At 49.5% G+C, this 15,647-nt stretch overlaps 2 protein-coding genes across 2 annotated transcripts; both read left to right on the forward strand.

The window, feature by feature from the left end:
- The first annotated feature begins 1,963 nt into the window (after nt 1-1,963).
- On the forward strand, nt 1,964-3,743 carry LOC120672995 (serine/arginine repetitive matrix protein 1-like). The gene is made up of 2 exons (XM_039953656.1): nt 1,964-2,471; nt 3,646-3,743. The coding sequence occupies exons 1-2, from the start codon at nt 1,964-1,966 to the stop codon at nt 3,741-3,743; spliced, it is 606 nt and encodes a 201-aa protein (XP_039809590.1).
- Nucleotides 3,744-6,764: 3,021 nt separating this feature from the next.
- Nucleotides 6,765-11,938, forward strand: LOC120672880 (NADP-dependent malic enzyme, chloroplastic). Its single transcript, XM_039953491.1, has 20 exons — nt 6,765-6,927; nt 7,097-7,371; nt 8,269-8,389; nt 8,476-8,550; nt 8,626-8,777; nt 8,878-8,983; nt 9,050-9,115; nt 9,230-9,325; nt 9,412-9,483; nt 9,574-9,657; nt 9,784-9,882; nt 10,033-10,080; nt 10,179-10,232; nt 10,321-10,419; nt 10,546-10,635; nt 10,725-10,802; nt 11,062-11,136; nt 11,224-11,314; nt 11,422-11,550; nt 11,643-11,938. Exons 1-20 carry the CDS (start codon nt 6,880-6,882, stop codon nt 11,729-11,731), a joined length of 1,947 nt encoding a protein of 648 aa, XP_039809425.1. The 5' UTR covers nt 6,765-6,879; the 3' UTR covers nt 11,732-11,938.
- The last annotated feature ends 3,709 nt before the right edge of the window (nt 11,939-15,647 follow it).

A 15,647-nucleotide genomic window follows, 5' to 3' on the forward strand; every position in this document is an offset into this window, starting at 1 on the left:
GATATCCACCATGCATTGGTAACGGTAACGCACACATCGGCGAGTGCATGCCTTGCCTCGTCGACTCCTACGCTCCAGCGAAACAGTGGGCTCGCGTTGGCGCATCGGGCGTCCTAAGCTCTCACGTTCCTGCCGTGCAAGCGTGCAATCGCCTTCAACTTGTGCCCGTTCCGTCCGCCGTCCCTCGCTGGGTTCGTCGGCTTCTCGCCGGCCGGTCGCCACGCGCTCCCCAATGCGAGGTCCGCGTGACAGGAGAAAGCCTCTCCAATCAGAGGCCGCAATGAGATCCGGCCTCGGCGGGACCGGACGCACGCGCGGCGCCAATCTCGACCGAGCAACTGGGAGTAGTTTTATGGCTGGCCGGGAGCTCGACCGATGGTTCGACGTCGCTGTCCGACCTGATCATGGGTTCGCTCGCGCGCGCGGGCACGATACGATCGACCACCCGCGCCACGGGAGCGCACTCACTCCGTCCGCATCACAAGTGGAAGTGGCCCGTGCAAACATTCAGGCCGCGCTCGGGAACAAGCGCAACAACCACGCCACGCCATCGCCATCCGCGAGATGAAACGAGTGCGTCGCCGCGATCGGCCGGAGCCTGTGTGGCTGCAGCTGGCGCCTGGTCGGGTACAGCGGCCAGCCGCTGCTTTTTTGTTCATCACGCCGGTGCTCGTGGGTCCCCGGCCTTTGCCGGCCGGGGCGCGCCCACCGGGACAGCAGGTGCGGGTCGCGATCCAGCGGCAGCCGGCGCGGTGCGGCCGAGCCACGCCCACGGGCGCCGCGTCAGCGCTCGTAGCGGGGGGGCTAGCGGCGCAGCGCCGGCCACCGCAGCCAACGAGTTCGTGTGGCTCCCGTCAAGCCGGGGGCCGCAGGGTGGCGACCGCCGGGCCGGTTTCGGAGTGGAAATTCTCGTGCGTCGGCGTCCAATTGATCACGAATTCACGATGGTGACAGCTGAGGTTTAGCGAGGTACTGGTGGTCTGGTGCTCCCCATTAACCACGACCGGAATCGGACTCAGTATCATGGGTTTTTGAAGAATCTTGAATATTTTCGGCAGCTTCCCTGTACAAAGACATCAGATTCCTAGGCTATGTGGAAAGATGGATGAAGTGGATAGGACTTTGGAAGGAACAACTATCTCTAAAGATTAAGAACTTCTTGTGGCAAGTTTGCAGTGATAAAATGCCGTATGCAGAACAATTGGTGAAACGAGACTGGCTTGGAGATGTTAACCGTAAAATGTGTGGAACTGTCTAAATTCAGAGAATACAATTTTTAGATGTGTGCTTACTCAATTTACCTGGTGCCCGTGTAGAGATGATTTTGGGGGGTGTTCTTCCCCACAAGTGTCCATAGCTTTTAAGAAGAGCTTTTAAAGAGTGATGGAAATAAATCGAAGCCCTTTCGAATGTTTCTGTTTGGATGTATTGCTTGGAGCGTTTGGTTTGTTAGGAATGATTTTTTAGCAAAAATATTGCTAACTCGTTTGATGTAGTTGTATTCCTTTATTTTCTTTGATAAACCTATTTTTAAAATTGAAATATTCTCTTCTAATAGTTCTATTTCAGTTGCTATCTTGAAAATTTCACAAAGGATACTTTTACTTTCGCTATAGAGCAGGTCTTTGGATAAAAGAAAATAACCACAACCGGTGCTTGATTGGCCCATGTTTGGATACTCTAACTGAGTTAGAGGTTAGAGTTAGTTTCTAGCTCATGACTAATTCTGAACTAACTCTCACCAAAATGGTGTTTGGATTCAAGGGTTAGACTGACAATGAATGCATTTTCCCAATCATTTAGTTTCTTTAAATCCTCTTTCTAGCCGGATCTGGTGTGCCCAGCTCTTGTGTGACCTCCCACTCTTGGGTGATCTCCAATCTTACAGTCCACTTCGTCAGTTCCCGAAGCTTGCCCTCGGTCCCGCCACCGCACCTCCTCCCACTCGCCCCCCGCCGTAGCCATGGCGGCCACCGCCGCGGCCGTCATCTCCTTCTCCCTCCCCTCCGCCCCGCGCGGCCCCGAACCTCGTCGGTGCCAGCACCACGCGCCTTCCCTCCTCCATGTGGCCTCCACCGCCGCGGTCGCCATCTCCTTTTCCCTCCACTCCACCCCGCACGACCTCGAGCCTCACCGGATCCGCCGCGCGCCCCCGGAGCGGCGCGGATCCGCCGTCGCCGGCTGTCGCGCGCCGCTCCCCCGCTACCGTCGCCGCTCGCCGCTCCCCAGCTGCCGCCGCCGCGGATCCGCCGTCGCTTACCCCGCCGCGCGCCGCTTGCACGCTCCGCCGCCACGGCCTCGCCTGGGCACGCCGCTCCACCGCGGAGCCGCCGCACCGCCGGCCCGCGGCGCCGCTCCCCCACTCTGCCACTGTGGCCCTGCCCGGGAGCACCGCTCCGGCGCGGATCCGGCGCCGCTGCAGAGCCGGCCGTCGTGCCGCCGGAGGGAGGCAGGAGGGGCGGCGCGCGGAGGTTGGGGAGGCCGCGGCGGGGGCGGCCGGGCCCAGGCGGCGTGCGGCGGGGACGGCCGAGCCCTGGCGGCGGGCGGCGGGGAGGAGAAGTGAAGAGGAGAAGGAGCAGCGAGTGGTTGGGAAAAAAATAAAAAACAGGGAAGGAGGAGTCGTATCACTTTTACACTAGGCGAGTCGGTGGAGTCGATCGTGAATTTAGAAACTCAGGGTTGACCGTAGAATCAGCTTCGCGAACGCCCACCGGTATGTCATTGATCCGTTTCATGAGCGAGCAAGCAAGCAGGCGCCGCAGGCCACGGGGGTGGGGCGTCGGGACGCAGCTGCCAAGAAGCTCCCGGGGAAGCAACCGCACCCACGAAGTCACAGCGGCGGCTGTCTGACGCCGGGGTCCCAGCGTCGCGGCGTACCCAGGGAAGGCCGATAACCCGGGCTCGGTCCCCTCAAACTCCGCGGGGGGTTCGGTGCCGCCCGAGCCAGGTTCGAGTAACTGGCACGTGGGAACCACGGGGGAAGGGGCCCTGTCCTCATGCGCGCAGGTTTTGTCCGGGCGCGGTGGGACTAGGAGACTCAGGTCAGCGTCAGCAGACAGGGGCTCAGAGCCTCGATAGCCGCGCGCCGCGGTGGAGGAGCGGAGGTGGCTACTCGCCGCGGCGCGCGAGGGAGCGGCCGGCCCCACGCGCGCAGAGACAGCCAGAGTGGCGCTCACCGTCACTGCCTCACGGGCCTGCGATGCGCAGTGCAGGTCGGGTGTCTTGTTCGTCCGTGGCGGCGAACCGCCGATAGAGTAAAATTCTCCGTGATGAAGCATTAAAAAAATTCTCTCCGCGAAGAAAGCACTCAACGCAAGCAGTGAACCTAGGTCCTGTTTGGTTGTGCCTAGCTTAAGTAGTACAAAATTTTTGACCAATAATTAGAGGTACTAAATAAAGTCAATTTACAAAACTAACTCTACAACCTTACTCTACTTCGCGAGACGAACCTAATGAGGCATTTGACCGCACGATTAGATGATGGTTACTGTAGCATCACTATAGCCAATCGTCGATTAATTACTGTCATTAGATTCGTCGTGAAAAGTTACACCCATCCGTGAAAAGATTTTGCAAATAATCTTCGTTTAGTACTCTATGCATATGAAATTTTTTTCTCGGAAATCGTGTGCTATGGTATGATAGGGAAACAAACAGGGCCCTACAAATCGCAGGAGGAGATTCCCCTCGTCAAAAACCATCACCCTCTAAATGCTGGGCCCACCAGGCCGGACCGAATCTGACGGCGCGGAACGATTAAAAAAAAACCACCACACCACGTCCCGGCAGCCGTCTGCTGCTTGTTTGTTTCCATCGCCGGATCCCATTTGCGGTTCCAGTTGGCCATCGCCCCCCGGCCAAAATTAATATTGGCATCAACGATAAATAAAAAGAAAAAGAAAAAAAAAGCACCCGTATATCCTGCTGGAAGCGGCCGCACATCCCGTCCGGGCCCGCGTTATCATACTCTGACGATATACCACTTTGATAAGACCGGCCGTATATTTGCTGCTCCTACAATAACAAGAGGAGAATAAAAGTTTGAACACGGCCAAGTATATTCTACTCCAGTGCATGCATGCCAGCATTCTACTACTTACATGCGCCAACAGGTGGGTAAAAGGAAAATTACTACTACTCTCCGGTGAATGGTTTTGGTTTTGGACGCGCGCGCGGCTTGAGAAATTCCTTGGGTGGGTGCCTCCGTTTCCGGCCAAGAGCCCGAGAGGCAAACGGGAATATACATTCCCCGAAACAAACGGGAAGATCCTTACACAGATGATCGTCGGTTGACGTGCGCCGCCGTGCGCTGCTAGTCCACAAACGCATGCGATCTACTAGTAGTAAGCTCACCAGCCACGACTGCGGAATCTAATTTTTCTTTCTTTTTTCTGCGGAAAACATTGGACTTAACACAATAGGGAAAAAGGGTGACTTTACAGCGGCTAACCACGACCATGAGCAAATGAATGGCGAGACGCCTGCTGCCTGCACGCAACCACTGATTGACCATTTGGTGGCGACGAGAGCAACGAGCGCAGGCGAGTTTGACGTGTTCCGTGTTCGAGATGTTGTTTGGGGGACTTGATTGGAATGCGTAGAAATGAGGAACCCAGTTTCCAGCCTGTTTGGTGATCGGTATAAGTTCCGCCGTCCTTTCTTAGGTACGGAAACAATAATAACCATTTTCTCCCTATCATGCAAGTCCAACGGTATCTTTTGGGATCTTTTCTTTCGAACTAAAAGAGATTAAGTAACTAAACTTTTTTTTTATGCCCAAAGTCTCTCGCAACTTTCCAATAACCTTCCATTTTACATGAGTATCTGACAATTTATGGGCCGAGAAGAAACTCCCCCCCCCCCCCTCCCTACCTGAATCACACGCATCTAGGGACACACATCCTTACAAAAATGCATCTAAACTGGAATATTTTTGGAGAGACCTGTATGATAAATCTCGAGATAGATAAGATCATCATGTATATGGACTACTACTTTTGATAGACTTATCTCCCAAGACTACAGAAAAATTAACCAAACCCATGAATACCCATTACCAAATTTGAGACTTGAGGCTAGGTGCATATGTCACAGATGTAACCTAACCAACTAAACAATTTATTATAAAAATCAAATAAACGATTGCTGCATAAAGTTAAAATGTAATTAGCCTATGCATTTAAGGTCAATATCAATGGGAGTGTCATATGAGTATTATGAGCATTAAATTTGCTGACATAACAGAGTTATTATAAAGAGAAAAGAGGACGGGTGTTATGGGATGTGAGAGAACAAAGTATTATCATCATGACACTCTTCCGACTCGGTTACCTAATTTACCGTCTTCATAAATGTACGATATCACTCGGCACCGAGCTGCGTGGAGAGGGGAATGCGGGTGACCCATACATCGGAGAAAAGCACATTAGTTGGTCATGACCGGGATCAACATGTGTTTTTATTTTCGCTGGAAGGGTAGCCGGAAACCGTACGACTCGTCAGCAGTACAGTGTGCAACTTTTTTTTTTCGAGATCGTGTGGAAGTTTTTTTTGACACAGTACCAGATTGTATTAAACTAGAAGAGAACCATACAGAACACCGTAGAAACTGGTACACACAAGTGACCGGTGCAGAGCACAGCTGTCCCAGCCAAACTTACACAAGAGCCCCTTAAAGAAACACAAATTACAAAAGAAACCCTTGGGGATCTCCCTGTTCGCCAGACTTGCCAGCAACCGCCATCGGCGCCGGAGGCCGATGCCATGGAAGATGACGCCGGATCCAGACAGAAGAAGAAGCCAACACCCAGAGACCGAAGGAAGCACCATCGCTTGAAAGCTTTGAAGGAGCCGCAGAAGAAACCCGCCAGAGAAGACGAGGACGACACCGTTGAGGTCCATCAGCCGGGGCCACACCCCGTGCCTCCATGGTCCCGGATCGGAGCTTGCGACGGCAAGAACTCCCAGATCCACCGGCCACCAAGCCTCAACACCCACAGCCGCTCCGCCAGTGCAAAAACAAGCTGCCGTCGTCACCGCCAGACGAAACGCTCGACGCTTCGGACGGCAGCACACTTGACTCCTGTACAGGGACTCCAGAGCAGGAGACCCACCCCCACGAACTCTCCACCGGCGTCGGAGCGGAACGCCAGCAGGGCGCGGCTGAGCTCGGAGGGACTTATTCCATGCCGGCGCCGCCGTCAACGCCTCAACGACGCCAACCGAAAACCGAAATCTAGACCTAGATAACTCTAGACTAGGACAAACTCCACCAACCGGCAAGAGAACCGCCGTCTCCGCCACCTCCCAAGACCCCAAGGGCCATCGGAGGCAGAGGAGACCGCCGCCTCCGCCGACAGTGACCCCGATATCTTTCTCGCATGCCCTCAACTGTTGGGGAAGAGTGGGGATGGGGACCGGTGGAGATAGGACAAGAGAGGGCCGTGGAGGTTTTCGGAACGGCTTGATCGTGTGGAAGTTGGGTTAACGCTCCAGCTGACTAAACGAAGTGACCATTGATTCATTCCACATGCAGCCGACTAACCCACACCACAATGAACTGGACCGAGCCGGCCAGAGCCGAGGTCCATCGAAGCACACCAACAGATCGGAAATCACCTCGGGGTGGTGAACTAGTAAACTGGAAGCGCCGCGTCCAAACCCAAACGCCGTGAGCCGCCGGCACCGGGCCTCCCCTCCCCCGCCGCCACGTCCACGTGCGCCGCACACGCCGCCCACCACCCTCCTTTTATACCCCGCCTCCTCTCTCTCCCATCGCCACCCGCATTCCCCTCTCTTCGCAGCTCGGCTCGTCTCCGAAGAGGGAGGAGGAAGCCAGCTGCCACGGCACCCGCTCCCGCGCTACCCGCCGCCGCCACCATGCTCTCCGCGCAGGCCGCCGCCGCCGTCACTTCACCGGCTTCCCTGGTACGCTCGACTAGCCGCCCCCGGACCTTCCCCTGCTAGCAATTCGCGGCGCGCGTTCCGGGCCGCGCAATTGCGGCTCGGTCCCCGTCCAGCCGACTCGCTGCCATGTTGGTTGCTTCAGCTCGCTCTAACCCGGTGACCTTTGTTTGGGCGTGTTTTGTCTCAGCAGTGGAAGCGGGTAGGAGGGAGCGAGGGCGGGAGCCGCAGCTGCGACGGATGCAGGACCTACAGGGAGTCCTTGCGGAGGCGGGCCGCGGCGGTGCGGGTGCGCGCTACAGGGCCGGGGCGGGTGGAGGCCGTCGCGATGGGCTCCGCCGCGGAGACCGAGAAGGAGCAGCAGGAGAAGGAGGTGGCCGCGGCCGGCGGCGGGGTCGAGGACCCCTACGGCGAGGACAGGGCCACCGAGGAGCTGCCCGTCACGCCCTGGGCCTACTCCGTCGCGAGGTGAGCGCGGGGGTGTTGGATTTGGGAACTCGGGGATCGGATCTGGGTCGGGGGCCGGGGGCGGACGTCCCGATGCGCCGATCCGGATTTGGTTGCTTTTGCTTTGGTTCGGGCTCGTGTTGATCCGGGTTGGTACGCGGTTTACTCCGCGTGATGCTGACGTGTCTAAACTCTAGAGTGTGGATGCGTTGGGTTCGCGCTCACCTTTACCTTGCGTTTATTGTGCGCTTGTGTCGAGTCAAATCTATTTTGCTTGATAGTGCTATCGGGCTTGACTTGGTAGGTTCTTGTGTCGTGAAGCCTTCAGCCAAGGGGAAATTGTCCCTTCAGTCTGCTCTTACTTTCCATAATTTATCACACCGTGCTTCAGCTTTTAGCTGTGCTGTAGTCTGATCGTTTCGATTTGTTAAATTTTCATCGGCATAGTTATGGGTTTATTCCTGCTGGAGTTATCGAGCTGTTTACTTGTGATTTTCTGCAAGTTACAGTTTAGGAATCAGATTTGAGTCACATGTACTCATATTGAGTAGGTCCGGAGTTGTTGAGCAAAGCCAAGAATTGCCTGCTTCGTTTTGTTGCCCCCCCCCCCCCCCCCCCTCCTTTCTTGCAAGTATATTCTAATATGGCCCGCGGTGGTACTTTGTCTTGTTTCCTCCACTACCTTTCGACAGTTAAATTTGATGGTATAATAGTAGGAAATTGAAATTGTCACGTAGTCGACTGTAAATGATAACCATCACTGCACACAATGATATCTTGTAATATGACCATGTCACTAGTCACCCAAAGAATAAAAAGGATCTGGTACTCTGGACAACGTTCACCGTTGGTTGCAAACATGATATGCTTGGTTCACTTGGTCGAAAAATATGCTGACGTGTCTTATTTATATAACAGCGGTTACACCCTTTTGAGGGATCCACATCACAACAAAGGTCTTTCCTTCACTGAGAAGGAGAGGGATGCACACTACTTGCGTGGCCTTCTGCCTCCGGCAGTTGTGTCTCAGGAACTCCAAGTATGGGCGATACTTGCTAAAACCCATACTAGTAATTGTGCTGAACTTTTTTTTAATACCTGAAGATCACTTTAATGTGTATGTAGATTAAGAAGATCATGCACAACCTGCGGCAGTACCAGCTCCCTTTACAGCGCTATATGGCCATGATGGACCTTCAGGTAATCCCAGTTATTATTTCATTACTCTTACGAAAGTGTACTTGCTGCATTGTTCTTAACACCTTCTGTTTTCAGGAGAGAAATGAGCGGCTTTTCTACAAGCTTTTAATTGATAATGTGGAGGAGCTGCTCCCTGTAGTTTACACACCAACTGTTGGTGAGGCCTGCCAGAAGTATGGTTGCATCTTTAGACAACCACAGGGCCTGTATGTCACCCTGAGGGACAAGTACGTGTGTCTATATTTCCTTGAATTTTACAATAGTTATGCTTATGCAATTGTCTTCCATCTATCTATTGGATATGGACTGACTGTAGGTGCATTACAGGGGGAAGGTCCTGGAGGTTCTAAGGAACTGGCCCCAGAGGAACATTCAAGTTATTGTTGTTACTGATGGTGAGCGAATCTTGGGACTTGGAGATTTGGGTTCTCAGGTATGATTGTCTTATTAGTTACTTAATTCTGGTCCTTTGCTAATGTTATGCTGAATCCTTCTATAGGGAATGGGAATTCCTGTAGGCAAACTTGCTCTCTACACTGCCCTTGGAGGAGTTCGCCCATCAGCTGTAAGTGTTCCCATCTTTACTGCCCCCACCTTTTTGTTTATTTCTCTTGTAATGATCCTGCATGTTTGGTACCTAAACAAAAGTTGTCTCAAATTTATGATGCATTACTTTCAGTGTTTGCCTATCACAATTGATGTTGGCACGAACAACGAGGAACTGCTTAATGATGAGTTCTATATTGGACTCCGGCAGAAACGTGCAACTGGCAAGGTATGCATTATAAGGTTGCAGGAAGTAAATAGTTGGCGAAATATCAGACACTTGAGGTCTTACGTGTGCATTTTCCTTAATGGCAGGAGTATCATGAACTTATGGAAGAATTCATGAGTGCTGTGAAACAAATCTATGGTGAGAAAGTTCTCATTCAGGTCAGTCACAGACTTTCGGTGTGCTACTGTTGCTATGTCAGATCAATTTACTGTTGTCACAAAATGTAACTGTGGGTTTTTTTCTGACAGTTTGAGGACTTTGCCAATCATAATGCTTTTGATTTACTTGCAAAATATAGCAAGAGCCATCTTGTTTTCAATGATGATATCCAGGTAAATGGAAGCACCCATGATATTTTCCTTTACTGTTACCAGGTGTCATCCTTAGTTGAGTCATCGCCATCCTCTGGTTTGTTTCCTTTTATGGTTTTACCAATATGGAAATATGGATGATTGCAGGGCACAGCATCGGTGGTCCTTGCAGGTTTGTTAGCGGCACTTAAGGTGGTTGGTGGGACCCTAGCAGAGCACACATATTTGTTCCTTGGCGCTGGGGAGGTTAGTCATAGCTCATCTTGGCAGACCTTTTTTTGTCCCTTGAACTATTGAAAATATGTACCTTTTGAATTGAAATTGTGCCCATGAATGAGATTCTTTACTTTAGAGTTTAGACCATCAATAAGATTCTGATTATTTATGTGATTGCAGGCTGGAACTGGCATAGCAGAACTCATTGCTCTCGAGATTTCAAGACAGGTAACTTGCCACATCGTTTCAGAATCTGAATGTGGGATAGCCAGTTTCTGTACTTCCAGTGCTTACTGGTAACATCTACTCATTTGATTGATTTATAGACAAAAGCTCCGATTGAAGAGTGCCGCAAGAAGGTTTGGCTGGTGGACTCGAAGGTTTGTAACCAAAGGAATATTCACAGTTGCTAATGCAATATTTCTTCACCTGTTTATCTGTCAGGCTGATACAATATTATATATATAGGGTTTAATTGTTAATTCCCGTAAAGACTCCCTTCAGTCATTCAAAAAACCTTGGGCGCATGAGCACGAGCCTTTGACGTCCTTGTTTGATGCTGTCCAGGTACCCACTGTTCATGCATGTTAAAGATTGTGATTGAATTCATTAACAGCTGCTGCCTTTACTTAGACTATCCTTTTGGTGTCGTTTCATCAAAATGTTACTAATGTTTCTCTATTTATTCTCCAGTCCATCAAACCTACGGTTTTGATTGGGACATCAGGTGTTGGAAGGACATTCACAAAAGAAGTAGTTGAGGCAATGGCTTCCTTCAATGAGGTAATTTTTGCTACCCAAGTTGTAATGTTGAGGTGTTATATTACAAAGGTGGTTGGCTAACCTATGACATCTCCAAAATATAAATGCAGAGGCCTATCATTTTTTCACTGTCAAATCCAACCTCGCATTCTGAATGTACCGCCGAGGAAGCATATAACTGGACTCAGGTGAGCTCTCTCAGCACTTGGCCGAGTCACATCTGCAAATTTGTTTGGTCAAGTGAGACCATTTGACAGTCCTCTGCAAGTACCATTAGAAATGCCCATGTCACTAGTGAAATGATTTGTGTTTAATTACATGTTTATAATTACCGCAAAAAATTACACGTTTATAAAATCTGACCTAATTGGCCAGAAAAAGAAGCATGTCTGAATTCAAGAAAAGAAAAGCTTTGTGGAGTATAATGGGATTTATCTCAATTTGCAGGGCCGTGCTGTATTTGCCAGTGGTAGTCCATTTGCCCCTGTGGAGTACAATGGGCAAACTTTTGTACCTGGGCAGGTAGTTCTTGTTTCTAATATTTTTTTCCAAACCTTGCTGTTTGAAAGCATAAGTTCATTACTGACTCGGTTATGCTACTCATGACAGTCAAACAATGCTTACATTTTCCCTGGGTTTGGCCTTGGTCTGGTTATCTCTGGAGCCATCCGTGTCCACGAGGACATGCTTCTTGCTGCCTGTATGTACCTTCTTAAGTGGAGCCACTGAACTTACAATTTATCCAAATGTAGAAATTGGGGCGGGTTGGTTGTGAAGCAATCTCATGGTTTTATTCACTTAAAACAGCGGAAGCACTAGCTGATCAGGCCACTCAGGAGAATTTTGACAAGGGATCAATCTTCCCACCTTTCACCAACATCAGAAAGATCTCCGCTCGCATCGCTGCTGCGGTGGCTGAAAAAGCCTATGAGCTCGGTATGTCCCCATCTGTTTCCCTCTGTAGACAACTACAATGCCATTACAAATCGTTCCATTGACCTCCAAATCTCATAAACTTTCCTCTACAGGTTTGGCGACCCGTCTACCTCCTCCCAGAGATCTGGTGAAATATGCAGAGAGCTGCATGTACACACCTGTCTACCGCAACTACCGGTAGTGATGCGGGGTTCAATTTTGCAGTAATAAAAACCTATCAATGCAGGGTACTGCAATGTTGTTGTTCCGCCGGATGTGTATGTTGTTCGCTGTCACCGCAGCTACCACCCTTGTTTACTTGTTGCTGGTGCTGCTGGGAGACACTGTACCTGTCTATGCATATATGATATGGTGTAACATTATGGAAGCAGACCATGTTGTGTGCCAATGTTTCTTTTCTTCCACACGGTTATGACTTATGGCTCGCAGATGAGATATCTGAAAGAGTTCTATCGCTGTCGCGAGTATGCCAGCAGTGAAAACCAATCCAGATGGACCACAAAAAACTGCAAATTGTCTCAAAAAGAAAAAAAGAAAGCAAACAGGATTAATTTTCAATTAACAACCAAATTACGATGGTATATGTAGCTTTTGATTGCTGATCCCAAGTCATGTATTTGTAGCTTTTGACACAAATTGGTTACACCGGCACTACAGGATCATACAAAATCAGATTCAATCAAAGCAAACAAACTGCATTTGCATGCACATTTAACAAGGAGAAAGACCTTTAAATTGTTATCATGTACTCTTCTGTCAATTGCAGGTTAAATTGACTGGCACGCCAGGCGCATCACACGCGTGCTTGCCGTGTTCAGTAAGATGGAGCGAAGCAGATCTTCCCGACCCTAGCTTACGTAGAGCGCAAGGATTATTCCGGCGGGATTTTCACATCAATGGTTGGATCTTATCTTTCTTGGTTGTAGGAAAACTACTCTATTTCGTGTTGTGTCACCGAGGATACCTGCTATCCCAACCTTTTTGCTATCCATCTTAGTTGCATCATAGGGAAAAACATTTCGTGGCGAGCTCTGGACTTGGCTTGTTTAATTTGAATACTATTTATACAATTCATTACATGTGGACGACAATAAATCGTAATATAATATTCTTTTTGTTTATTTAAAAAATACTTGTGTGCCGTAGCAATGCACGGGCATGATCGTAGTGACAAAAAACAACAAATCATTCAAGTCCAAACTTATTTCATCAACAAAAAAGTCAAATTATTAAGCTGATTTCAGCTAATTCAATAGTACTATTTATGAGACAGAGTAAGCCGAAAGCAGATAAGCCAAACAGTATAAACCATTCTGGTTATAGGATATTTCTTGAATTAAAAAGCTGAACCATTTAGGACAGAGGCATGACATAATCTACAAGTCTATGTTTTGAATTTGATTTGAGTAGAAAATCAAAATGAGAGACGGGAGGTGAACTAGCAAGCAGCAACGCTGGATAGGAATTTTTTTTTATAGCACGTGGGTCTCTCTGTTTCTTAACGGAAGCTAACGATGTTGCTGATGGGCACCGGCCCCCGTGCGCACCAAGATTTTCCGATTACCGATAACAAAATTGCAAATCTATACGGCTATGGCCAACTGAAACGGTGGAATGTGCATTGAACTTACCTTACCGGCCACTGGTTGAATCGGCAGACTTTTCCTCCTCTGGCCAGCACGTCTTAAAAAAATTATAATTTTTTCATATGAACTCGATGGAGGTAAACTTTATATGAAAATTTTAGATCTCAGCGAAATTTACAACTTTGTAGTTCCATTTTTTTTTATTTGGAACCATCTTGGTGCTCAAATTTGCTAGTCACTCGTATAACCGACTTGCTAGAAGAAACTATACTACTGCTTCGCCATGGACTTTTCCTAGTACTCTTTTCCGGCGATCTACCATGAGCCCCACAAAGGATCCCGTTGTTTCCACAGCTTCCAAGATTCCTGGAATCACCAACTGCAAACATCAAACAAACTCAACATTAGCAAAACAACCAAATTAAAAAGCTATCACTTCAGAACATGTATACAGACATTTTGCAGGGCACATACCTTGCATATCTCAGCGGATGAGGCATTGCTGATCCCATCTTCAAGGTCATTCATATGCTGGTTGAACTCGTCACGCATGCCCTTGACATCACGGTTGAAAGCATACTCCGACATGCCAGCTCTCGGGTGCGTGTGGCTGAGGGCTTCAAGCGCGGTGTCAAGCAAGATGTGGCTGATGGAGGCCAGCCCTTTGAGAGCACCAAGGAAAGCCATCACTGTTTCCTTCCTGACCGATTTGCTGTAAGAGGCGTCTGCTGCATCGACCAAGATCTTCACGTACGCGCAAAGGGTCCCGTGGATCGTGTCCGAAGAGATTTCATTTGACGCGCCAAGATTCAGGCACGCACTGTCCTGAAGTTGTAGTATGAGGTTAAAAACCATCGCTTATTAGTGTACTCCCTCCGTTAAATATATGACATCATTGACTTTTTTTCTTCATTTGGCTATTTATTTTTGTTACAAATATTTATGCAAATAGCCAAATCTTCAAGTTAGATTCAAGAGACTTTTGATAATAGACGTAAAGGTACTCATTTCACTTCATTTAACTAACTGAGTAATTAAATAATGTTAGTCAAAGCTGAAGAAAAAAGTCAACGGTGTCATATAAAAAAGAACGGAGGGAGTATGAGGTTATATATAAAATGCACAAGGGAGGGGATACAAGTTGTAGTACTGTATTGAAACTAACCATGACAGTGGAAGCCATCTTAAGCGCTTGTTTTGCAGACAGACAGACCTGTCCCGACATCGTTTGGGCCTCCTTGTACTGCATTATTGTTCACCGACGAGTAACGGAAACGATCAGATTAGAGTCGTGGCGTTCGGCGATGCAGGCATATGAATCGAGAGAGGAAAAAAAAACAGAGAAAAAAAAAGAGATTGCGACACGTACCAGGCATCCATGGTCAGTGCCGACGATCTTGTTGTAGTGGCCCATCACACGCTTCCTCTCCTCGACGAAATAACGATCGGCCGGTCCGGCTTCCGGCGGCACGCTGCGGCGGCTCTGCGCCCGTACCACAGCGCCCGGGCGAAGGGCGGCCGTTGGACGCTGACGCAGCGTCAGGCCCGGAAAGGATCGGTCACGCCGGCCGGCTGGAACAATGGAAGCCAACGTACTGGAAGGCCTCGCGCGAGCGGAGACCGCAAGCAGCGCCGGCGAGGCAAAGGTGAAGCTGTGCTCCGCGGCCATGGCGACGAGCACACAGGACGAGGACGTATCGACGGGTCGGTTGGCTCTTTGAGCGGCGCGCAGGCGAGAGGCGGCTGCGGACTTGCGGTGCCTGCGGAGTTAAATACAGCGGGAGTCAGAGCGAGAGACCGGCGGCGGCTTCTTACTCGGATTTGTTTCAAAATTCCGGCTCGGACCAGTGTGGCCGTCGGAAAAGGGCCGGCCCGTTGGTGGGTCTGGAAGGACGACGAGAAGAAGGCCCATGTTTTGTGCCTGTAGTAAATAATGTGTTGCTAGTAGGGGTGGTAAAGGGCCTAACATTTTGAACTAGAAAATCTAAGGATCGGGCCCTAAAAGGGCCGGGCTCTAAACATATGTATTTTTGAACTAAAAATTTTAAGGGCTTTATTGGGCTGTGAAGAGACTATTAGGGCCACGGCCCATTACCACCCCTAGTTGCTAGGCCTGATGAAAGTACGCGGCCTGCACCTGAATTGTACATTTTCTTTTCTTTTAAAAAAATGGGGGGGGGGGAATCTAAAACTCTGCCTTGACTAAAATAGTTTGATTGCTTACGTACACTGCACAAGAAGTCATTTACCTTTTTTTCCAGATAAATAGCCCAAAAAAGAATGAGGTGCTGTATAGAAAGCACCATCAGGTTTCACTAAGTGCTGACTACAACTCAATTAAATCGAGAGGATGAAGCAGTCGCCTTCAGTTTCCTTTATCCTTTGCCTCTCTTTCTGGAGAAGCTTGTAAGCAGCACGAATGACATCCTGGTTATCAGGTGGCATCATGATCACAGGTCAATTTATTCATGGATAAACACTATAGTTATCGAAGTAGGACACTGCAATTAC

The sequence above is a fragment of the Panicum virgatum genome, chromosome 5N (assembly GCF_016808335.1).
Source record: "Panicum virgatum strain AP13 chromosome 5N, P.virgatum_v5, whole genome shotgun sequence".
Classification (NCBI taxonomy): domain Eukaryota; kingdom Viridiplantae; phylum Streptophyta; class Magnoliopsida; order Poales; family Poaceae; genus Panicum; species Panicum virgatum.

Bases quoted from the DNA above. Each gene is read 5' to 3' on its own strand.
- LOC120672880 (XM_039953491.1), top strand. From the start codon at position 6,880: ATGCTCTCCGCGCAGGCCGCCGCCGCCGTCACTTCACCGGCTTCCCTG. The intron at 8,390-8,475 runs GTATGGGCGATA...ATGTGTATGTAG, and splicing joins TTGTGTCTCAGGAACTCCAA to ATTAAGAAGATCATGCACAA. The intron at 9,326-9,411 runs GTATGCATTATA...CCTTAATGGCAG, and splicing joins AGAAACGTGCAACTGGCAAG to GAGTATCATGAACTTATGGA.
- LOC120672995 (XM_039953656.1), top strand. From the start codon at position 1,964: ATGGCGGCCACCGCCGCGGCCGTCATCTCCTTCTCCCTCCCCTCCGCC. The intron at 2,472-3,645 runs GTTGGGGAGGCC...ATGGTATGATAG, and splicing joins AGGAGGGGCGGCGCGCGGAG to GGAAACAAACAGGGCCCTAC.